The sequence below is a fragment of the Gossypium hirsutum genome, chromosome A05 (assembly GCF_007990345.1).
Source record: "Gossypium hirsutum isolate 1008001.06 chromosome A05, Gossypium_hirsutum_v2.1, whole genome shotgun sequence".
Lineage (NCBI taxonomy): Eukaryota > Viridiplantae > Streptophyta > Magnoliopsida > Malvales > Malvaceae > Gossypium > Gossypium hirsutum.
In genome coordinates, this window is record NC_053428.1 from 20,173,116 (window position 1) to 20,196,558 (window position 23,443).

A 23,443-nucleotide genomic window follows, 5' to 3' on the forward strand; every position below is an offset into this window, starting at 1 on the left:
AGTTAGAAGTTGATTAAATTTTTTTTAAAATTTAGTTTATCGATTAATTCGATTCAAAATCAGATAATTAACTAAATTACTTAAATTAACCGAAATAGTTCCCAATTGGCTAATTTCTCTTTCTCTTTTTATTACCGAAATAGTTTACAATTCCAATTCCAATTCCAATCCCAATTCCAATTCCAATTCCAATTCCCATTCCCATTCCCATTCCCCTTCCTCTTTTTATTTTTATTTTATTTCTTTCTCCTGTCTTTTCTCTAACCTTCCTTCCTTTCTTCTACCCTTTTTAGAACAGTTCGTTTCTTCCGTCAATTCTATCAGATCTTAAATGATCGCTTCCTCTCTTTCATTTTTTCCCCATAAACGTTATATTTTGAGGTACATTTTTTTTATTTCAAATTTTTCTTTTTGACTCATTATTTTTTTTATATTTTGTGTTTTCTTTTATGGTTTTCCCCCCTTTTACTTTTTGGGTAACTTAAGTTTGCTTTTAAAATTGTAGGATCTGGGCGGTTACTTTTGTTGGAATTCATTCTATATTGCTTTCAAGTAATTTGTTTTTGATTGTTTGGATTTTTCATGCTTTGGTGATGTTTTTTTTTGCCTACAAAAATATTTCCCCTTTTATTTCCCCTTTTATCTTTTTTTTTGTTTTAACAAAAAAATGTAGCGCTTGGGTTTCAGTTAATCGACTAAATTAACCGATAATATCTCGATTAGATTAATATGTTTAAAATTTCTTTCGATTTGATTAACGATTTTTTATATTTCAGTCTAGGTAATAACACATAAAATTTGTTTTAGCATAGAAATCTTCTTGTTTGCCTTGAAAAAAAAAAGAAAATTTTGGATTATTTTAACTAAAAAATTGAAAACATTAAACATGCACATAAAAACGGCGGTAAAGTTTGGTGATAGGCCTAACTTGTTTGCTTCATATCATCATATGGGCGGCAAGTTTAGGATGTGGTCCAGGTACCACATGGGGAAATTCATCGACCAATGCATGTAGTTCCCAGATAGAGGAGATTTTGTTAAAATAAAATTGTTTGATTAAAATATTATAAATCTTCTACATCTTTTGAACTGATCAAAGGTAAAAGAAATTAAAATAATAGTGATACGGAGAAGGCTCCTTACAAACAATGAAGATTGACGGCTTTGAACTCTAAAACAGCAGCCTTATTTCAAAAAGGTACCTTTGAAAACTACTAGGCCCTGTAAACGTTTTAAATGTTGCTCCAAATTTGCTTGGATAAGAGCAGAAAAAGTCACACGAATGTGTTGTCAAATTATTCTCCCCCCACCGCAATTAGTATTAAGGAGGAGAGGGATTGTGTGTCTATAAATAGTTAAGCATGTGTGATCAATCAAAGAACTCAAACCTCCAAACTTGTTTAAAGGTTGAAGCTTCCCTTCAAGTTCAAGGCTCTTAAAAACTGAAACTAATCTCTTTAACGTATATGGAAGGTCCAAAGGAACAATTACAACCTCCAGCTTATGGAGAGTTGATCACCATCCTTAGCATTGACGGTGGTGGAATAAGAGGAATCATACCCAGAACCATTCTTGCTTTCTTAGAATCTGAGCTCCAGGTACGCACTTACCTACATTCGATCTTGAAACCAAAAAATCCGAAATAAGAAAGGTTCTTGATCAATCCATGCTTTTTTGCTCGTAATAATTTATAACGATAACTGACATCGGATGTTTTGGGTACGTATTACACAGAAGCTGGATGGTGAGGAAGCAAGACTCGCAGACTATTTTGATGTGATTGCAGGGACTAGCACGGGCGGCCTGGTCACCGCCATGCTAACTAGTCCAAATGAAAAGAATCGACCTCTGTTTGCTGCCAAAGATATAAAAGACTTTTACCTACAGAACTCCCCTAAAATCTTCCCTCAACCAGGGTATATGTTTAGATTAATATCCAATTATGATCCAGACCTGAATATTATGTTGCTGACATTTGTTTTTTTACTAGCTGATCTCAATTATTCCCTCAAACAACGAAAGCTATCAAAGCTCTATCGGGACCAAAATATGATGGGAAGTGTTGTTCCAATAGGGTCGGAAGCGTGTAAATTATTGTACTAAAAAATCACACAAAGTTCAATTCCCAGGGAAGAGAGGTGGATCACATGGATCTCTTAAATACCAAGTCTTTCCTTAGTCAGAATATCCCTTCTATAGTAATTTAATAGCACAATTAAATACTACTATTATACCCTCAAATATTGAAAGAAAAATAGGACAAGAAAGAACACAAGAGTTTTAACGAGGTTCGGTAAATTATACCTACGTCCTTGGGCACTAACACCAGATGATAACTTTACTATCTTCAAAATATTACAAACAAATAGAATTCCTTGAGAATTCTCAAATGGGAGAAGAGAGAAAACTAAGAGAGAAAGATTGGTTGGGATGAATTGAAATGAGAAATGAGAAGGCCTATTTATAGTTGGGGTTTAAGGACCAAACAATAAATAGCCCATTATCTCAAGGACCAAAAAAAAATTATCCCATGCCACTTTTTCAAAGTCAACTTTAGGGTGCTAAACTTGCACCACTTTGTATTGTTTGCCATTAATGTTGTCTCCCATTAATGTTAACAATCTCCACCTTGAAGATTTGATTAGGATAATCACATCTTCACACACTTCCTTCAACTCCCCAAATTCGATAAAGCTATCTTTTGTAGTGCCTACAAATGCACTCTCGAGCGCCATACACCTGAAGGTGCTCAAATTCTCAGGATGTTAATCAAGTTCAAACAATGATTAAACTTGATTGTTGTTACCACCTTGGTCATCATATCTGCGGGATTATCTGCTGTCGGAATCTTCTGAAGTAGAATTTTTCCTTTTTCAAAGACTTCCCGCACAAAGTGATATCTTATGTCGATATGCTTGGTTCTTGAATGATAGACTTGATTTTTTGCTAAATGAATAGCGCTCTGACTGTCACAATATAAACTTATGTGACTTTGAACAACTCCTAAGTCTTTCAACAATCCATTAAGCCAAATAGCCTCCTTAACAGCTTCTGTAACTGCCATATATTCTGCCTCTGTAGTAGACACAGCTACTGTAGACTGTAAGGTAGACTTCCAACTCACTGGGGCTTTCGCAAGAGTAAACATATACCCCGTAGTTGAACGACGTTTATCTAAATCACCAGCAAAGTCGAAATCAACATATCCAACTACAAACTGACCAAGTGCTTCATCCTGTTCAAAAATTAAACCAACATCTACGGTTTTTCGAAGATACCGTAGAATCCATTTCACAGCTTGCCAATGTCCTTTTCCAGGATCATGCATATACCTGCTCACAACTCCAACAGCTTGTGAAATGTCAGGCCTCGTACACACCATCGCATACATCAAACTCCCAACTGCATTAGCATATGGGACTTTCGCCATATATTCTCTTTCATCTTCAGTCTTCGGAGATAATTGAGCACTAAGTTTCAAATGAGAAGCAAGTGGGGTACTTACATGTTTTGTGTTTTCATTTACACCAAAACATTGTAATACCTTTTTCAGATATTGCTTCTGATTTAAACAGAGCTTGCCTCTCGGTCTATCTCTACTTATCTCCATGCCGAGAATCTTCTTGGCCTCACCTAGATCTTTCATCTCGAACTCTTGATTCAACTGAGCCTTCAGCTTATCTATCTCATTTTGGCTCTTCGAAGCGATTAACATATTATCAACATACAAGAGTAGATAAATGAAAGATCCGTCATGCAGCTTCTGCAAATATACACAATTGTCATATTTGCTTCTTGTGTACTTCTGCCTTCTCATAAAGCTATCAAATCGCTTGTACCACTGCCTCGGGGATTGCTTCAATCCATATAGCGATTTGTTCAGCTTACAAACCTAATTTCTACCACCAGCATCTGTGTATCCTTCGGGCTGAGTCATATAGATCTCCTCTTCTAACTCACCATGCAAGAAAGCCGTCTTAACATCAAGTTGAGCTAGCTCCAAATTCAACTGTGCTACCAAGGCTAACAAAATTTTAATGGAGGAATGCTTCACAACAGGGGAAAATACATCATTGTAGTCAATTCCCTCCTTCTGAGCGTAGCCTTTAGCTACCAATCTTGCCTTGTAGCGAATATCCTTCTTGCTAGGAGATCCATCTTTCTTTGCGAATACCCACTTGCATCCGATTGCCCTTTTACCTTTCGGTAATTGCGCCAACTCCCAAGTATTGTTCTTCCGGAGAGACTGCATTTCTTCATCCATGGCGCTTTTCCATTTATCACTTTCTAAGCTTTGCATTACTTCTTGATAAGTGATAGGAATATCATCAACAACGAGAAGGGCGTAGGCCACCATATCAGCAAAATCGAGCAGGTTTACAAATTTCTCTCCGTGGCCTTGCAACTGCAACTGGTTCTGGTGTACTTAGTGGTTCTTGGGTCAGAACCTCTTCAACCTCTAATTCCTCCATTGTGGCTGGAGAATTAGACTTATTAACTGGGCAAATCCCCATCTGCTCAAACTCCACCTGTTTTGGAGTACACTCCACCTGCTGTGGAGTATTGCTCGTCTGAATATCTTTATCTGCTACCTTTTTCAATGTGGCAGATTCATCAAAGGTAACATCTCTGCTACAGATCATTTTCTTTGTGCTTAAGCACCAAAGACGAAATCCCTTCACTCTAGAAGTGATTCCCATAAAGAGAGCTTTCTTTGCCCTCGGATCTAACTTTGACTCCTTCACATGGTAATATGCAGTGGATCCAAACACATGTAAGGAATTATAATCTGTAGCCGGTTTTCCAGACCATACCTCCATAGGAGTTTTTCTTTCTAATGCAGATGATGGCAAACGATTAACAAGATGGCCAGCGTATGTCACAGCCTCAGCCCAAAATTGCTTGCCCAACCCAGCATTGGACAACATACATCGAACTTTCTCCAGCAATGTTCGATTCATACGCTCTGCCAATCCATTCTGCTGTGGTGTATCTCTAACTGTGAAGTGTCGAACAATACCATACTCTTGGCACACATCGAAGAACGGATCACTTTTATATTCCCTCCATTGTCCGTCCTAAGCCGCTTGATTTTCTTGTCAGTCTGGTTTTCGATCATAGTTTTCCATTTAAGAAAAACTCCAAGCACTTCATCTTTAGTTTTCATGGTATACACCCAAACTCTTCTGGAAAAGTCATCAACAAAAGTAACAAAGTAGTGTTTTCCTCCCAACGAAGGTGTTTTGGAAGGCCCCCACACATCTGAGTGAATATATTCCAAAATACCTTTTGTATTATGGATAGCAGTGCCGAATTTCACTCTCTTTTGCTTTCCCAGAACACAATGCTCACAAAATTTTAATTTGCAAGCCTTTGCACCTTTCAACAATCCTTGCTTTGCCAGAATTTGCAAGGATGCTGGCATGTCCCAACTTCATATGCCACAACTGCATTGAGTCCAAGTCTTTGTTACCGGAAGCTGCAGCGACTGCTCCAATAACTGTACTACCTTGGTAGTAATACAAGTTATTTTTCCTGATGCCCTTTAATATCACAAGTGCGCCAGATGTCACTTTCAAAACCCCATCTCTCATAGTAACAACTGAACCATTGGATTCCAAGGCTCCTAATGAGATGAGATTTTTCTTCAAACTGGGCACGTACCGAACATCAGTTAGAACTCTGGTTGATCCATCTTTATTCTTTAATTGGATTGAACCTATCCCAACAGTTTTACAGGCATTGTCATTGCCCATATAAACAACTCCTCCATTTAGTTCTACTAAATCAGAGAACCACTCCCGGTTAGGGGACATATGATAGGTACAACCCGAATCCAATATCCACTCATCTGAATGGAACGACGATGATGATGCAACCAGTGATAGTTCAGAGTCACTGGTATCATGCTTTACAACACAAGCATCTACAGCAGCTTTTCCCTTATTCTTCAGCTTTGGACAATTTTTCTTCCAGTGGCCTTTCTCATGACAAAAAGCACATTCATCTTTCCCGAGTCTGGACTTTGACTTTGATCTCCCCTTTTGAGTTTTCTTCCAAGTGTATGAACGACCTCGGACTACTAAAGCTTCTGTATCTCTGATTGAGTTTTTCTGTTTGTCCTTCTTTCTCTGTTCATAACTGTATAAGGTCGCACAGACTTCGCTCAGAGATATATCACTCCTGCCATGAAGTAGAGTAGTTTCTAGGAACTCAAACTCCTCAGGAAGTGACCCCAACAGCATCAAAGCCAAATCTTCATCTTTGAATGTCTCATCCATATTCAGCAAATCAGTGACTAACTGATTAAATTTGGTGATGTGATCATTCATTGTGGTACTTGGGACGTATGTGAAGCGAAACAGTCTTTTCTTCAAGTGGAGCTTATTTTGACTGTTTTTCTTCAAAAAATTTTCTTCAAGTGCCACCCACAACTTATTTGCAGAAGTCTCCTTTGAAAAAGCATACCTCTGCTCTCGAGAAAGGCATGATCGAATTGTGCCACATGCCAACCGATTGATCGCCTTCCAATCTTTCTCCTGTACATCATCTGGTTTCTCTTCATCAATGGCAATGTCTAGACCCTGCTGAAAAAGGGCATCTAGAACCTCACTTTGCCACATACCAAAATGGCCCGTGCCATCAAAGATCTCCACGGCCAATCTTGCATTTGCAATTGTCGGTCTTGTCCACATGGACGATGTTGAAGCTCCTACACCGACCGTTTTCTCCATAATATTTCAATATACCTAAGGAAATCTTTTCTGATGTGGAAGATCAGTTTAAACTGCAACCACAGAGCATACTACGATTAACCTTCGGCTCTTGATACCACTTGTTGTTCCAATAGGGTCGGAAGCGTGTAAATTATTGTACTAAAAAATCACACAAAGTTCAATTCCCAGGGAAGAGAGGTGGATCACATGGATCTCTTAAATACCAAGTCTTTCCTTAGTCAGAATATCCCTTCTATAGTAATTTAATAGCATAATTAAATACTACTATTATACCCTCAAATATTGAAAGAAAAATAGGACAAGAAAGAACACAAGAGTTTTAACGAGGTTCGGTAAATTATACCTACGTCCTCGGGCACTAACACCAGATGATAACTTTACTATCTTCAAAATATTACAAACAAATAGAATTCCTTGAGAATTCTCAAATAGGAGAAGAGAGAAAACTAAGAGAGAAAGATTGGTTGGGATGAATTGAAATGAGAAATGAGAAGGCCTATTTATAGTTGAGGTTTAAGGACCAAACAATAAATAGCCCATTATCTCAAGGACCAAAAAAAATTATCCCATGCTACTTTTTCAAAGTCAACTTTAGGGTGCTAAACTTGCACCACTTTGTATTGTTTGCCATTAATGTTGTCTCCCATTAATGTTAACAGGAAGTTCCTGCATAGCCTTGTTAAACAGAAACTAGGAGACACAAGATTGCACCAGACGTTAACCAATGTTGTTATCCCAACATTTGACATCAATCATCTTCAGCCAATCATCTTCTCAAGCTATCGGGTTAGTATATACAATATATTCACTTCAGAACTCACCTTTCAATTCATGAACTGTTGCCGAATCAATATGGATTACTTCTTATATTAATATAATGTTGTCTTTCAATGCAACCAGGTGAAGGAAAAACCTACTTTAGATGCCTTACTCTCAGACATATGCATTGGAACCTCAGCTGCACCAACCTATCTCCCAGCCCATTACTTCAAAACCCAAGACAACAAAGGAAACGTGAAAGATTTTAACCTTATAGATGGCGGCGTAGCTGCAAATAACCCGGTATATACGCGCATCCCAAAGATATATAACTTCTGAGTTATGAAGCAATCACTTATATATATATTTTGGCCCTTTCAGACTTTAGTTGCTATGGGGGAAGTGAGCAAGGTGATCATTAACGGAAACTCTGATTTCTTCCCAATTAAACCCATAGATTATGGAAGATTTCTGGTTATCTCCTTGGGGACTGGCTCTCCAAAAGCCGAAGAGAAATACAATGCAGCAGAGGCAGCTAAGTGGGGTGTGCTAGGTTGGTTAACCAGCGAGGGTTCCACACCTTTAGTTGATGTATTCACTCAAGCAAGCGGAGACATGGTTGACTTCCATCTTTCTGTAGTATTTAAAGCTCTTCACTCTGATAAATACCTACGTATTCAGGTACATACATTTTGCAGTCAAAGTCTAAGCTTCCAATTAATGGGAAAAGATTACATGAAATGCACTATTGATTTTATTCTTTTGTGGTTTTTAACATCTTTGAATTATTAACAGGATGATGGATTAAGTGGGGATGTATCTTCCGTTGATATAGCAACGAAGAAGAATTTGGATGAACTTGTGAAAGTTGGTGAGGGACTGTTAAAAAAACGAGTTTCTAGAGTTAACTTGGAAACCGGCATGTTTCAACCCTTTGCTCAAGAAACCAATGAAGAAGCTCTTAAAAGGTAGAAACTATAACATGTGTTTTAGCTAAAATTTCAATGGATTATTGATTTTGGATAATAATTTTGATCTTTTAGGTTTGCAACAATACTGTCTCGAAAAAGGCATCGTCGACATTCTAGGACACCCCAAGGAAAGGCTGGAGGATTTTATCAAAATGGTGTTAAAAATTAGTGTGTATGTGTCTTATTTTTTTATTTTTATAATAATTACTTTTAGAATATGTTGTAATAATTTCTTTTAAACTTTTAGGTTTAACATAATCCCAAATGAAACAATACAGTTGTATATGTTTTTGTTATTATTATAATTGAAATTGCCAAAGTTGATTTAATCAATAGATCAAATGGTTATGGACTATATAATATATCTCATTCCTCTATTCTCTCTTTATGTATAATTTAATAAAAGTAAAAAAAGTTGGTTTAAAGAGCAAACTGACTATTTTTATTAAAATTTTTATTTATTTTTACTGTTAAAAGCTGGTGTTTGGATGATAAAAATAGCTAAATAGTTACATATGGTGTGCTACATCTATCTTATGCTAACATACATGGACCAATTTTTAACAATAAAAAATAAATAGAATTGTTATTAAAAGGACCGATTTGCCATTTATCTAATGTACTAGGATTAATTTACTCATTTTTTAGTAAATGAGACAAAATATTATTTAACTTCTAGTATAAGTCTTCCATAATACTTTTACTTTTGAAATTAGTAATAATACTAAAATCATGTGGTTGAATTATTGTTTGTGGAAAATTTTTAAAAATTAAAAAAATTAAAATGTATCTTTGATTGAAGTGGTGGTGTCATGAATATAAAAGTGTATATATGACTTATCTGGATTTCATCACACTCCTGATGAAGTGGTATCTTAAGTGTATATGTCTTTTCACTAATAATCAATTTTTATTTTAAAAACATTTAAAAAACATTTTAAATGCTTTTAAATTTTTAGTAATAAAAGAAAAAAACATGTAGTGACTAAATTGATGAAAGTTGTAAAAGTTGAAAGTTAAAGTTGTGATTATACCTAATTTTTAATAGAGTTGATGGAAAAAATGAGGGCTTCAAGCTGCTTTGACATATCGGGTGCAGGATGTGCTTCTATCCCCTTACCGAATTCTCTGTCTGTAATATTAAGTGTTGTAATAAATGTATAATTCAAAAAGTAGAGGGATTGATTTTGAAGAAATAAAAATAAAGGAGCTAAATTAAGGGCAAATAAAAGGGGTAGGTATGGCCTTGCCTCCCAAAAATATAAAGTTGCTATTTAGTACACATATAAGTAATGAAAATATAAATTAACATATGATAAAATTATATTTTTACTCCTCATGAAAAAAAATCATGTTAAATCCTTTCAAAAATGATGAAATCTTAAATTAATATATAATAAAATTATATTTTAACCACTCAAAAATTTATAGTTCAATTTCAACCTCTCTAAAAAGATTTTCTGAATTCATTTCTAGATTAATTCTGCGCAAATTGATAAGTATAAGGAATATCATTAAGCTTTAACCTTTGATATAAATATCTTTGCCAACTTTTAGTCATGTTAGACTTTTATTTATCATGGGGAGGTTAATTATCACTCTAAAATAGAATTGTTCTGATTTTGGTCACTTTAAATTTTTTTGTCAATTTAGTCATCCAAATAAGATAATTGTTCGAAATGGTCACCACTGTTAAAAATTTCGTTAATCCACTAATAGATTACTGATGTGATAATTTTTTTTTTTTTACTTTTAACTAAAGCTAATGACTTCTTTATAATTAATTAAAAATATTTTTTCTTTATTTACAACATAAGACTAAAACTTGTAAAGTTTCTCCTTTTTCCTTCTTCTTCTTATTTGTTTTATGGGAAAAATATTAGAAAAAAATGAAGATAGTTTCATCTTGTTTATTTAATTTATAGATTTTATATTAAATATTATGTTCATAGTGTTTATTTTTACACATTTAATTTGTACTCAGATGCGTCTACATGCTTCTCCTTATCCTTAGATATATCCACTCCCATATTTCAATCCTCATTCCCATGATTTGTATTAACAGCTTTAAGGCACATCGCATCCAAATCCAATTTCGTTGCCTATGCCCACTAGGCCATTCATTATATCTTCCTGGTTTCCATTCCCTTCATTTAAAATTTTCTCTCCTACAACGCCATCTGAATTTTCACAATCATACGTCGTTTCACAAATTCCCATATCAACATTCAGCTTTGTATTAATGTCACTTGCACGTTTCTCCATACCAATACATTTGCCACCTTATCAGAACATGACTCATGGTATTCTAACCGAGCCTCAGTACCCTTATTTCGATCGTCACTTCCGTTCATCTTTATTTTCTCATTGCCGTTGCTTTCATCGGAATTACTGAAAATGACAGAATATCTTACTAAGCTGAAATATATTTCCAACATATGAATAAAATAAATTTAATTACCAACTTGTAGGTCAATTACTTCATCGATACCATTAAAACAATCCGTGTTGAGTTGGATGTTTCCTCTCATAAAAGACATAGGTTCTTGAGTTTCCTCATTAATGGAAATAAACTCTCCCCACCACCCTGCCATGCTTTGGTGTCAAAATATTTCACACATGAATTGGCACACCATAGCAAGATAGCCAAACTCTTCGGTTCTCCATTTTAATTGAATCAGTCCATACTTGTTTCTTTAAGAACCATTCATCCAAGATTTTACCTTCTTCCAATACCACCTGCTTCATCTTTTCCTCACTTTCAAATACCATAAGCACTATTGTGCCCGAGATTCTTACAATTGAAAAACCAACAAGCCCCGCTTCACTCATATTCATCTTTAGGTCTTCTATTTTTATAAAGTTTTTGCACCATCCTACTAAAGCATCGTTGCAAACTATGTATTTTGTCATCAATAACCCCATGGACTCGTTTCCCTTTTAACACATTGTTCATCATCTTTATCCCTACCATCATTATCCCCTTCATGTCTAATAGCAACCCTCTCATTTCTCATATCCCCATCTTGTCTCTCAAATCGTTATCTTTGGACTTCTTCCTATTGGTCCCAAACGAGCTCACCTTTCCGGTTCCAGCCTTGCTCGGCTCTTTGGTTCTCCGTCCAGTAACTATGTTAACAATACGATTTTAACTTATATTTAAATTGTTAATTTTTTATAATAAAATCAAAATTAATTGGATTTGGTTACAATTTTGATTAGGTAGATAATTCACAAGACTAGGAGCAGATATATATGAGAAGGAAGTACTTATTCACAATTTGAACTTGATGTCTACTTCTAACATGATTTCAAACATAAATTTTTTGTTGCGAATTGAAGAAAATGTTAGGAAATTAAAGACAATATATATAAAAGTGCGTGGAAATATGATAATTTAAACAAAGAAGAAGAAATAATTAATCGATTACAAATTGACGGCTGTAATTAATACATTAGCTACGCACACCAAATTTTTTTTTTTTAAGAAAAGAAGGCAAAACATGCTACATATATATGAATTTCTGAAATCAAATAATAAAATAATTCAAGGCTAATTAGGGGTAGTTAACAGCTAATTAAATTAAATTTCTGAAATTCCTAAGAAATTAAGAAGATGGATCAGCTGTTCTATGCCCTACAAGCTGGTGCTTTCCAAGAGGTGATGTCATGTCACGAAGCCGTTTTTCCTTAGATAGCACCTGCGCTAATCTGCAAGCCAAAAATAATCCGAATTAGCACTATATATGGATATATAGTAGAATAATAACATAAGGTGGAACTCAAAGAATATGATACATGTTGGATTAACTATATATATATATACCTGATGAGCGCCTCCTCATTTGTACCCTGATTAGAAGGCTCAAATTTACCATTCTCCACGTTCACCCTGGAAACTGGTTTTTTCAGCAGATTTTCCCCAACTTTTACAAGATTCTCCAAGTTTTCTTTTGTAGCGATATCCACAGATGCCACTGTCCCACTCAATGTATCATCCTGCAAATTGTTTTTGGCTTGAATTAGGTCACGTATGTATATGCTAGGTCTCTTTTATGTTATGTATGACCTAGCAGCTACATTTCCCAATAAAAGAATGAATCTTGATTTCTCTGTCTCTTCCATATATAGATCATATACCTGAATACGGAGATAACTATTTTCAGATTTAAGTGCTTTGAAAACAGTAGCATTTTGAAAGTCCACCATATCACTGCTTGCTTGCATGAAGACATCAATGAGCGGAGTGGAGTGCTCGCAGGTCAACCATCCCAAGAGACCCCATTTTGCTGCCATGTGAGCAGGGTACTTCTCTTCACATTTCTGGGAACCGGTACCCAAGGATAAAACTTGGAAGCGAGCATAGTCGTTTGGGTTTATAGGGAAGAAATCAGGGCTCCCGCGAGTGATCTCTTTGCTCACTTCATTGATGGCTATTAAGGTCTGCAGGAATTAACCCAAATGAACAACATATATATGAAGATTAAGGTTTCTGTGAATTACTTGCGACATCAATTCCATCATTTTAGATAGATATAAATACATACGGGATTATTAGCAGCAATTCCACCATCAATAAGATGGAATTCTTGAACTTTGCCAGTGGAATCCTTGGTCTCAAACTGGTGGGCTGGAAGATAAGTTGGCGCGGCAGACGTTCCTATGCATATATCGGAGAGCAAAGCATTTTTGCAAGGGTTGTTCTTTACCTACAAATTTACATATATGTCAGGGCAAAAAGAACAAAGGCAAAGGAGGAGATTATAATTTAAATATGTAATAATAGGGTATTTGTTGCAGAGTAATAAAACCTCATAGGAGGAGAAGATTTTTGGCTGGAGTTGTTTGATGTCAAACGTGGGGATGACAACATTTGTCATGTTTGGTGCAATCGGGTTTCTCCCAACTTCTCTCTAACAATCTTGTGCAGATATTGGCCATCATACTTGGGACCAGTTAGTGATTTCACCAAATTTGTAGCTGGGGCAAATGGGGTGCTGTTACATATAACAAACGGCATATCATGTCAGACTCCCCGTAATCATAGTATATCATTTATATGACATTTGTTAGTATGATTTTTGCTTCGGTTTTATTCTCATCTACAAGTCTACAAATGATCATCAGTTAATTACCAATCTTGGGGGAAGATTTTTGGGCAGTGTTCAAGATAGAAATCATTGATATCTTTGGCAGCGAAAAGGGGGCGATTTCGTTATTGGGATCTGGGGTCGTCAGCATGGCAGTGACAAGGCCACCCGTACTAGTCCCAGTTATGACATCAAAATAGTCTGCCAGTCTCGCTTCCTCACCATCCAGCTTCTGTAAATAGCAAAATTAACATGCATATATATTAACATACAGAATGGTAAAAATATGTGTCCAATAATGAATGAAAACAAATTTGTAGCAACCTGAAGCTGAGACTCTAAAAAGGCAAGAATAGTTCCGGGGATAAGCCCCCTAATTCCACCTCCATCAATGCTGAGAACAGTGATTAAGTTCCCGTAGGTGGGAGCTTGAAGGGGAGATTTTGGGCTTGCAACTGCAAAATTGTCGTGTGGGATACTTCCCATTATGATGACAGAGATCGAAATGTATTCGGGGTTTGAGCAAGAGAACTAGTAGAATCAGATGTCTAAAAGCTTTACTGGTTAGTTAGTATGTTTGATGCTCTCTGGAGGAAGGCATGTCATGGGTATTTATACAGTTGAAGGCAGCACTACTTCTCTCTCTCTCTCTCTCTCTCTCTCTCTCTCTCTCTCTCTCATGCATGCTAAATTGAATCATTCAACGATGCCATTAGTCTTCATGCAAAGCGAAAACGGCTTGCAGTTTCTTGGATAGATCGGCCAAGCTTGGTCGACCGAAATACAATCTATGTTGTTTCCTAATAGAAAATCCCAACTTCAAGGAAACCCATAGGGTTTGAAATAGTGAGCAAATGTACTTTTCTAAACTTGTTTTGTTTTTTTGCCTAAGTCGTCGTATTACTTTTCCATTTGAAACTTCAACACGTGAGAGTGGACCTACTTATGCAACAGTAATTCTTCCCTTCAAGCAGCACCTGTACGGCTGTCGCCATCCACGAGAATTAGTAAACAATTATTGAGGAATTATTCAAGCCAGAAACTTTTAGGAAGGAGATTAAAGTCAATAATGTTGACTACACCTTTCAAAGGCAACTTTCGTACGTCAGGAGCCAATGATTAGTACTACCGCTGGTGTGATAATACTCAAGAGTACATACGTTGTTGCTGTAACCGTAGCAACCTTTTATTGCATGCGCAGAAAATTTGCAACAATACTGATACGAAGATTTCAACTCATTTTTATCAATGTTCTTGTTTTGTACTTTTAAACGCCATGAATACTTTCAAATTAACTCGTGGATCTCCACAATTACAGCGTCAAACTCTTGTGGAAATGGGAAACCGCGAAGCAATTTCACTAAAAAATTGTGATTCATACGAGGCTAAAGCTTTCTTTGTCATCTAAATCATTTTTACTTCTTCTAAATTAGAAGAGTAGTCGGAGAAAGGTCTGCAAGTTTCTAGGGTAGGGTAGAACCAAGTTCGGAGACAAGTTTGAAGGGTGGTAGGACATGACGGCAGTAGCAACTCCCTCAACCCTGTTTTTCGTAAAACTAACATTGTTTTACATTTTTATGACTTCTTTATAATTGATATTTTATCAATATTCTAACTTTTCATAATTTTTTACGTCGAAGTTCCCTCTTTTTTATATTGTCCCACCAATTTTTGGGCCCATTAAAGGCTTGTCAGGCTTAAAGATCTGAAGTTCCAATCAGTGGACTGTAATTGGGCCATGCCCGAACGGACCTGGGAACCAAGATTTAATGTAAACTTTTAACGTCGGCTACAGATTTTCCAGGCCTTCACTAGACTTTATTATTAATTTTATACAATATACACTACTTTTATTAATTTTTGCGGAAAAATTATTTTAGCTTTATATTTAAATTTTTATTTTTTTAACTCTTAAATTTTATATTTTTTTCAAATCACCCTAAAATTGATAGAGAAATTAACATTTATTGTTTTTTGTTGACATAACATACACGCGAATTACCACATGGATGATATGTCAACATTTAATTAATTTTTTAAAATTATAAAAATATTAAAAAATAATTTTTAATATATTTAAATATTTTTATAATTTTTAAAATATTTTTAATGATTTTTAATTTTGAAAAATAATTTTTATATATTTTTAAATTTTAAATTTTAAAAAATTAATTAAATGTTAATATGTTATCTACGTGGTAATTCATATGTGTGCCACATCAACAAAATTAAAAAAAGTTAATTTTCCATCAATGGCGGAGCCAAAAAAAATTTTGGGACTGGAATTAAATTGTAATCTTTACAATAGTAAAAATACAATTTTATCATTTTAATAGTCTATATATTTATGACTTTTAAATGATTAAATCAAATTTTTATTATTTTTGGGGCTAAAGTACAATTTTATCACTACTAATTTAAAATTTGATAAATTACAAAGGGTGAAATTGAAAATTTTTCATTTTAGGTGGGGGCCAGGGCCCTATCAGCCCCCGTGACTTCGCCACTATTTTCTAACGAAAAATTAAATGAGGATTAAAATAAAATTTTCATAAAGTTTAAGGATCAAATAAGTCATTATTTCTTTTCAATTAAACATATTATTGCCATCCAACTTCTTCCAAATAATTATATTTTATGGCATAATAACATATTTAATTTTCAAACTTTACAAAAAAAAAATCATTTTAACTAGCAATTTAATTTTCTTTTTGAATAATTGTGACTTTATTACCCAAAGAAAGCAGAAATGTGCTACATAAGAAACTGTATACAACAGTAGAAACAGTGAAATGAACTAGTAATGACTAATAATTTCCTCTAATATCATGTATACCCCAAGCTAAACACAATCTATTATTTACAATATCATTTCTTCTAATATTAGTACCCATCAGTCTCAAACTTATCACCTCTTTAATTTTGTTTAAAACCTCTGCCTCTGTCATTTGAACTGCTATAAAATGTCTATTATTTGGTTCCTTCAAAATCCAGTAAATACAAGCATTCCATCCAAGCTTCAAAATAATAGTTATCAATGCCTTCCCTTTTAATCTCTTCATTGTGTTGCCAATTTCCAGCTTGCGTTTGCAATTGACAGTGCTGCAAAATCCCTTCCCAAATTACTTTAGTGAACCTGCAACCCAAAAACAGATGGTCCCTAGTTTCCAGCTCCTCAAAGCACAATTTGCATATTCCATCAAATATTCATCCCTCTCTGAATAAGCCTTGTTTTTATAGGAAGTCATAGCTAGCCAAGATATCTATAACAAAGCAATTTTTACCTCCTCCTCTTTTTTTTTTTTTAATTTTTTTGTTATTTATCAAATCACTCAAAAATAGATAAAAAATTAATAAATATTAATTTTGCTAATATGACATCACGTGATAATTCACGTGGGTGACATGTTAGTAAATAATTAATTTTTTTAAATTATAAAAATAATTTAAAAAATAATAAAAATGTTTAAAAATATAAAAATATATTTTTAATTTTAAAAAGAAGTAAGTAATTGTTAACGTGACATAGTTGTAAATTTCTATATAGATGTCACATCAATAAATTTAATGTACTTTAAATTTTTTTATTTTTAGATGATTTAATAATAATATAAATTCAAGTACTAAAAGAAATAAAAAGAAATTAAATGACAACTAAAATAATTTTTTTTATAAAATTAGATAACTATTTTAAGAAAAAAGTTTGCTCACATCCACTTATAGACAAATTTAAGCTACAAAATTTTGGGTGAAACTTACCTTTTTACCTGGTTAAGCATAAAAGTCTACATTTATGAATAAGGCTCACAAATTTACAATAAATAAGCTGAGGTTTATGTTTTTTTAATTTATTAAGCTTTCAAATATTTTATTTAGGTAAAAAGAACAAAACTGAAGAGGTTATATAAATATGAATACTCACAATTTATCGAAATTTATATAAATATAAAATATTTTGAATATGACTAGGAAAAAAAAATAAACAAGTTTCCATTGAAAATTTGGTGGCTGAGGGATGGTTAGCTAAATCAACCCTTTTTCATAATTAAAGATTTGACTTTCCATGTTACAACCCCACACGCAAGTTTTTGTCCCATCATTAACTCTTCTATCTAATATTTGCGGTGTGATGCACACAAGGTATTATTATTGTTAGGTAAAAATGGATAGAATCATAAATGCTCCCGTTACGGTAGTTTTAAAATTATTTGGAAGAAACATTAGATATAGTGCTCTAAATAATAGAATTAGTAGCGTTTGGTATCCCTCAAAGCCCTTCCATCTCATGGACATTGAGAATGGATATTTTCTGGCTAAATTTCAATCTATTGATGATTTTGTTAAAGTTTTGCCGCAAGGCCCTTGGATGATTTCCGGTCAATATCTGACCGTTCAACGTTGGACAAAAGAATTCAATCCCTTACAACCTTACTCAAGCATGGTGTTGGCTTGGATACGATTACCAGGTCTTCCAGGTTTTTTATACAAGAAGAAAATTCTTGAAGAAATAAGAGGGATTGATAAACATGTCAAATTGCATATTTTTTATGCTTAATTTGGTTTATTAATGAACTGAATCCTGTTAATTAAGTGTTTTTATGATTTAATTCTTGTCAGGGATGCAATTGATCAAAAGCAAGCTGAAAAGGGGCCAAATTAGAAGAAAATCATTGGAATGGGCCAAAGCAAAAAGATGGAGCAAGCCAAGGACTAGTCATAAATTTGACTTTGTAAAAAGCCAAAAGAAATTCTATTTTAAGTTTATTTTAATTTTATTTTTTTTAATTATTATTATTATTTTAGATTTTATATTAATTTTCTTAAGCTATTTTTAGTAAACCCTATCTATATAAATAGGGGGTTTTAGTTCTTAGGAAATCCTCCATTAATCAATTGTCTTTACATTCCTATTTCATTTTGGAATTCCATTATCCACTTTGTTTTCTTTTTCTTAATTCAATTGAGCATTAGATTATTTTGTCTTCTTTTTACAAAATTTGTCTAATTCTCTTTGCAATTTTTCCTATCCATTTCCACTACCTTTTTCATATAATTTCTATCATTTTCATAACCTTCAAGCATGATTAAATTCATGCCACACTAAACCCCTTTCAGGTTTAAGCCGATGTTAACCCCGTCAAAATACCCGTGAGTTATGAACCCGAGCTATTTAACTCCCAACTTTCGATATTTATTATTTCTCCGGATTAAGAGTATGACTTCGTCAACTCACAAAGTCAAGTCAATACTAAGTCAAAAAAGACGTCGTTTGAGTTAGTGTGGCTAGACGTACAGTTGGAATTCCGAAAGGATCGATTGTCTAATTGGTCTTCCGTGAACACATTGGCGTGCCAAGTGGGGATTGCTGTTTGGTTCCGTCAAGGGAAGTAGTAACCGAATTTAAATGTCCCAATGTTTGAGGGCATTGGTTCGAGCTAGGCTCTTCTAGAACGCAAAGCTGCCGGAGTTCTAAATCACGAACGTTTCGTAGGTTGTTCGATCGGTAAGGGTTAGTTATAGGACGTTCCATAACTAATTTACACAAGGAAGAGTTGGTGTCTGAGGCGTCCTTGGTAGCTATAACTAGCTTATCGGAAAAGAAAAGTTCACCTAATTTCGAAGATCAGGTCAAAAACGTGAAAACCCGTGCTTAAGGCTGAACTAAGTTTTATTGATTTCCTTTTAAATTATTTCTTTATTTATTTTTATTTTATTTTTTACTTTTTTACTTTTTACGTTTTCTTGTGTTTATTTCAGGTTTTATATTTTATTCCCCAAACGTCGCGGGCACGACAACTGTCCAGACACTAATCTGGTCAAGAAACAAACAATTTTTAGTAATTCCAGTCTCTATGAGATCGACCCTACTCCTTATACTGCTTTAATTTGCAAACTAGGTGTAGGTTTATATTGGTGGAATGGACAGCCATCAGGGATCATTGGGAAAGTAGTTTGGCTAGACTTCAATACCGATAGTAGGACAAGAGGCTGCTTCGCTAGGATAGCTGTTTACATCAACTTGGACAAGCCTTTGATTGCTCAAGTCCTCGTGAATGGCATGAACCAGAGAGTCGAGTATGAAGCATTGCCGACTATTTACTTTACTTGTGAAAAGTACGGTCATACCAAGGAATTATGTGCTTTGCTGCAATCGGACCTTCGCGGAGAAGGACCAGGTTAATGATACTCTGACAGAGGCGAAGAAATTAGGAGAAGGTGCAGCTTTCGAGCCATGGATGGTGGTTGAAAGGAAAATCTGGCGCAATCCTCTGAATAATAATCTTAGTAAATTGAATTTTAGGGAGAAAGGCAAAACAGGCTCCAGTTTTGATGCCTTGGCTAATATGGAAGGTTTGGTGCATTTGGAAAATGAGCAGAATAAGGGAAAAGATGGAAAGTTGGCTGATTTTTAGGTTGGGGATTTTGTGGAGAAACAGCGGTTGAAATTAAGGGTTAACCCTATTTCTAAAAGGAGGATGCAGCTGGGGGAGATAAATTGGGTATTGGGCCTTTGGACTTACAAAAGGTCGGTCCAGTAGCTAATATTTCAGTGGGCCAATCTATTGGCACCGTCGGTTATACCACTAGAACAGTCAGTCCATTATTTAGCAAAAATGATGTGGATCATTCAAACAATGGAGTGCTACGATCAACAATGTGGTAGGCCCAGATTGTACAGATCCAGTACCTCTTATTAACGAAACATGGAGTTCTAATCCTTCTAATGATTCTGAATTTAAAATTTCATCTGGTGATGAATTTTTTAAAATGCACGATAATAATTCCAATTCAATGCCAGTAACTATTTCTTGTATTAACCCAATTTTTGTTGACCAGGGAGCGAACGTGGATGATGGTCCTATTATGTCGTCCAAGCCTGCTTATTCGGTGTCAAAACTGGTCGAAGTTCGGGTAGTAGATTTTTTCGGTGGATTAAATCTCAATAAACACACTGCTGTTTCTTTCAAAGAGAAAGGACCAACGGATGGTATTCACTTGGAAAGATGCTCTGTGCATAATTCAGGTGTTAATAAGATTTGAAATCCGGGGAAAATAATGGGGCTAAAGATGGGGGATTTCAGGCTATTAGGAAAATAAATAAAATTACGCATGGGAAATGGAATAATTTTAAAATTAAAAATTCTTCTAAAATTCTTTTGAGTGATTCTATGTCTAGGTTGGTGATAATACTCTAGAACGTCATATTTTTATGTGCTAATTGCATATTTATTTTGAGTATGATTCTACTAATTGGGGCTATTTATGGTCTTTTATCTTTTAGGGACTAAATTGAAGGCAAAAGTAAATTTAAGGGCGAAAAGCGTGAAATTAAAGATGAATTGGGCCGACATGCGATAGAGAGAAAAATGTAATGTCGAAAATGCAAACATGGAAGACCTAAGGACAAATATGCAAAAGAAGAGATTTTATAGCACAAGACTCTATTTTAATTTCAATTATATTAGGATAATTATTAAGGATTTTTATTTAGATTTAATCTTAGGATTTATTTTCATTTATCTTTAATTATCTTTATTTATTTGTATTTATGTTTTAGAATTTAATTAAGAATAGGCTAGGTTTTCTAGTACTATAAATAGGGGATGAAGTGACACATATTTGACATCTCTTTTTTTGTAAACACTCAATCTCTCAAAAACTCTGTCTTTTTATTCTTTCCATATTTTATTTCAATAAAAATTCCCTTTCCATTATTTTTTTGTTTTTCCCCAAAAATCATGAGCCACTAAATCTAATCTAGCCAAAGGTTGTCAAAATTCCCAAAAAAGAGTTCATGAGGCTTAGAACCCGCAGTTAGCCTTCTCAACAGGGTATTCATCGTTTCTCCACATTACGGGGCTGATGCTTCCGTCCATGTCCCTTAATAGGTGATCTTTTCAACTTGTGTAAGGAACAGCCGCTTTGTACGTTTTGAGAAGATTGCACAGTTGGTTCGTAAGCTTTTTGCGTCAGAGGTTCGCGAATCCAAGAGACAAAACGGCGTAGTATTCACCATCGGGAAGTGATGATCTAGTAGAAGATAGTCCCACAAATGCGATTATTGGCTAGAGTCAGGCTCCGCCAAATTTTAAGTCTAAATCCTTAGAGCTGGTGGTCGTAGGCGTCCTCTTCCATTATAATTGGCTTATCCTGCTCGAGAAGGGTTACTTAAAAGCCAATGATTGAACCCAAAGTGGAACGAGACAACCAGAGGCTGGAATCTCGCCACATAAGAAACTTTCTCTTCCTCAAACTCTATTTATTTTTATATTCTTCATTTCAAATTTTGCTATTTATTTAATTTTGCAATTTCTATTTACTTCAAATTTTTACTTTTCCAAACCGAAATTCTTAATTTTTTTTTTCAGGAATGCAAGTTTTCTTGGCCAAGAAATTGTTCAGGGTTTCAATAAACAAGCATTCGTACAATCCGGTTGTAACAGCCAAATTTTTCAGTGGTGTCGGAAACAGTGATTCGAGATCACTAAATCCGACGAATAAGTTTATAAATTTTAACAAATAATAATTATAGGCCAAGCGCAAACTTAAAAGAATTATTTTTAATTAGTTAATTTTGCGATTTTAAAAGAATTAATCACGTAAATTGGGTTGAAAACAAGGTATCGAGACCTTGGTTTCATAAACCGAGCCGTAAATATTTTTATAAATATTTACGGAGTGTTATTAAGTTAGTATTAAATTTTCGTTAGAAAATTTTAACGTTTGGTTTGTCAAATAATTAAAAAGAACTAAATTGAAAATAGTGCGAAATTTATTAAATTGTGATTAAATAGTTTAAGTGATTAAAAAGGAGGGATTTAAAAGGCAATTGGACCCAAATTGTTGGGCAAGAAAATCAGCAAAAAAGACAAGGAGAAACAAGGGCAAAATGGGAAATTTTGTAAATTAAACATATAAAACAAGACAAATTTGAAAAATCTAGAGATATCATCATTTTTCTTCAGCAAAAATGCCATGGGAAGTCTGAAAGCTGCTGGTTTTTCATACTTTGACATATGTGAGTTCAATTCTTGCCCTTTTCTTTGAGATTTTTATGTTTTGTGATTTTTACAATTAGGTCCAAGTGTTTAATTCATTAGTTTTTGATTTTATGAACAAAATTAAAAGCTATCAATGATAAGTTTTGGCTGTTTATGATGAAATAAAATGAATTTGAAGCTTTGATTTTGTTATTTGATGATTTATCAAGTAATTTCAATAGAAATTGATTTTAGGACCTAATTGTGAAAAAGTTGTGAATTAAGGTTTAGTGTTAAAATTATGATTTTCAAAGGTTGTGTAATAGTTTAGAATGATGGAATAAAATGTTAATTGAGAAAAATTAGCTTAATAGATGGGCTAATTGATCAAGGACTGAATTGTATGAACTGTGAAATTTAGAGGAAAAATGGTAATAAACATCTTGAACTAAAACAGTTTTGGACAGAAGCAGTAGGTTGAATTTGAAAAATCACCATAAATTGTAAAAGTCGAATTAGAGAATGAATAATATATGAAATTAAATCTTATTGAGTCTAGTTTCTTTTAGAAGAAACGGTGTAAGTAATTGAATTGTAAATTATGAGATATAATGAATTTTGTGAGACAAGGTTAGAATGAATTCGGGTTCCCCTATTTTTACTTTGGAAAATCACCAAAAATTGGAGAAAATTAATTAGAGGCTCAAATTTATATGTTTAGAATTTTTAATGAGTCTATTTTCAATAGAAATCAACGGGAACATTATCCGAGTTTTGTAATGTGATATAATTAATTTTTAGTGAAGAGAGGTCAGAACTATCAGATAGTGAAACAGGGGAAACTTAAATGAATAAACTGTACCAATTGGCTAAACCAAAAATTCTAAAAAAATTTTGATGGAATG

General features: G+C 34.2%; 1 protein-coding gene, 1 long non-coding RNA gene and 1 pseudogene across 5 annotated transcripts; 2 read left to right on the plus strand and 1 right to left on the minus strand.

The window, feature by feature from the left end:
* Window positions 1–1,425: 1,425 nt before the first annotated feature.
* On the plus strand, window positions 1,426–8,468 carry LOC107960723 (patatin-like protein 2). The gene is made up of 7 exons (XM_041113877.1): window positions 1,426–1,598; window positions 1,735–1,934; window positions 2,015–2,059; window positions 7,397–7,523; window positions 7,638–7,799; window positions 7,878–8,177; window positions 8,292–8,468. Exons 1-7 carry the CDS (start codon window positions 1,467–1,469, stop codon window positions 8,466–8,468), a joined length of 1,143 nt encoding a protein of 380 aa, XP_040969811.1. The 5' UTR covers window positions 1,426–1,466.
* Window positions 8,469–11,895: 3,427 nt separating this feature from the next.
* Window positions 11,896–14,177, minus strand: LOC107961289 (patatin-like protein 2; annotated as a pseudogene).
* Window positions 14,178–17,809: 3,632 nt separating this feature from the next.
* Window positions 17,810–21,272, plus strand: LOC107958100 (uncharacterized). Of its 4 annotated transcripts, none has more exons than XR_005927211.1 (3): window positions 17,813–18,032; window positions 18,175–19,184; window positions 19,315–21,272. It is a non-coding gene; the product is annotated as an uncharacterized lncRNA (long non-coding RNA). The 4 variants fall into 4 exon arrangements; XR_005927210.1 differs by having other exon boundaries at window positions 17,813–18,023; XR_001700581.2 differs by lacking the exon at window positions 17,813–18,032 and having other exon boundaries at window positions 19,043–19,184; window positions 19,315–20,581; window positions 20,840–21,272.
* Window positions 21,273–23,443: the final 2,171 nt, after the last annotated feature.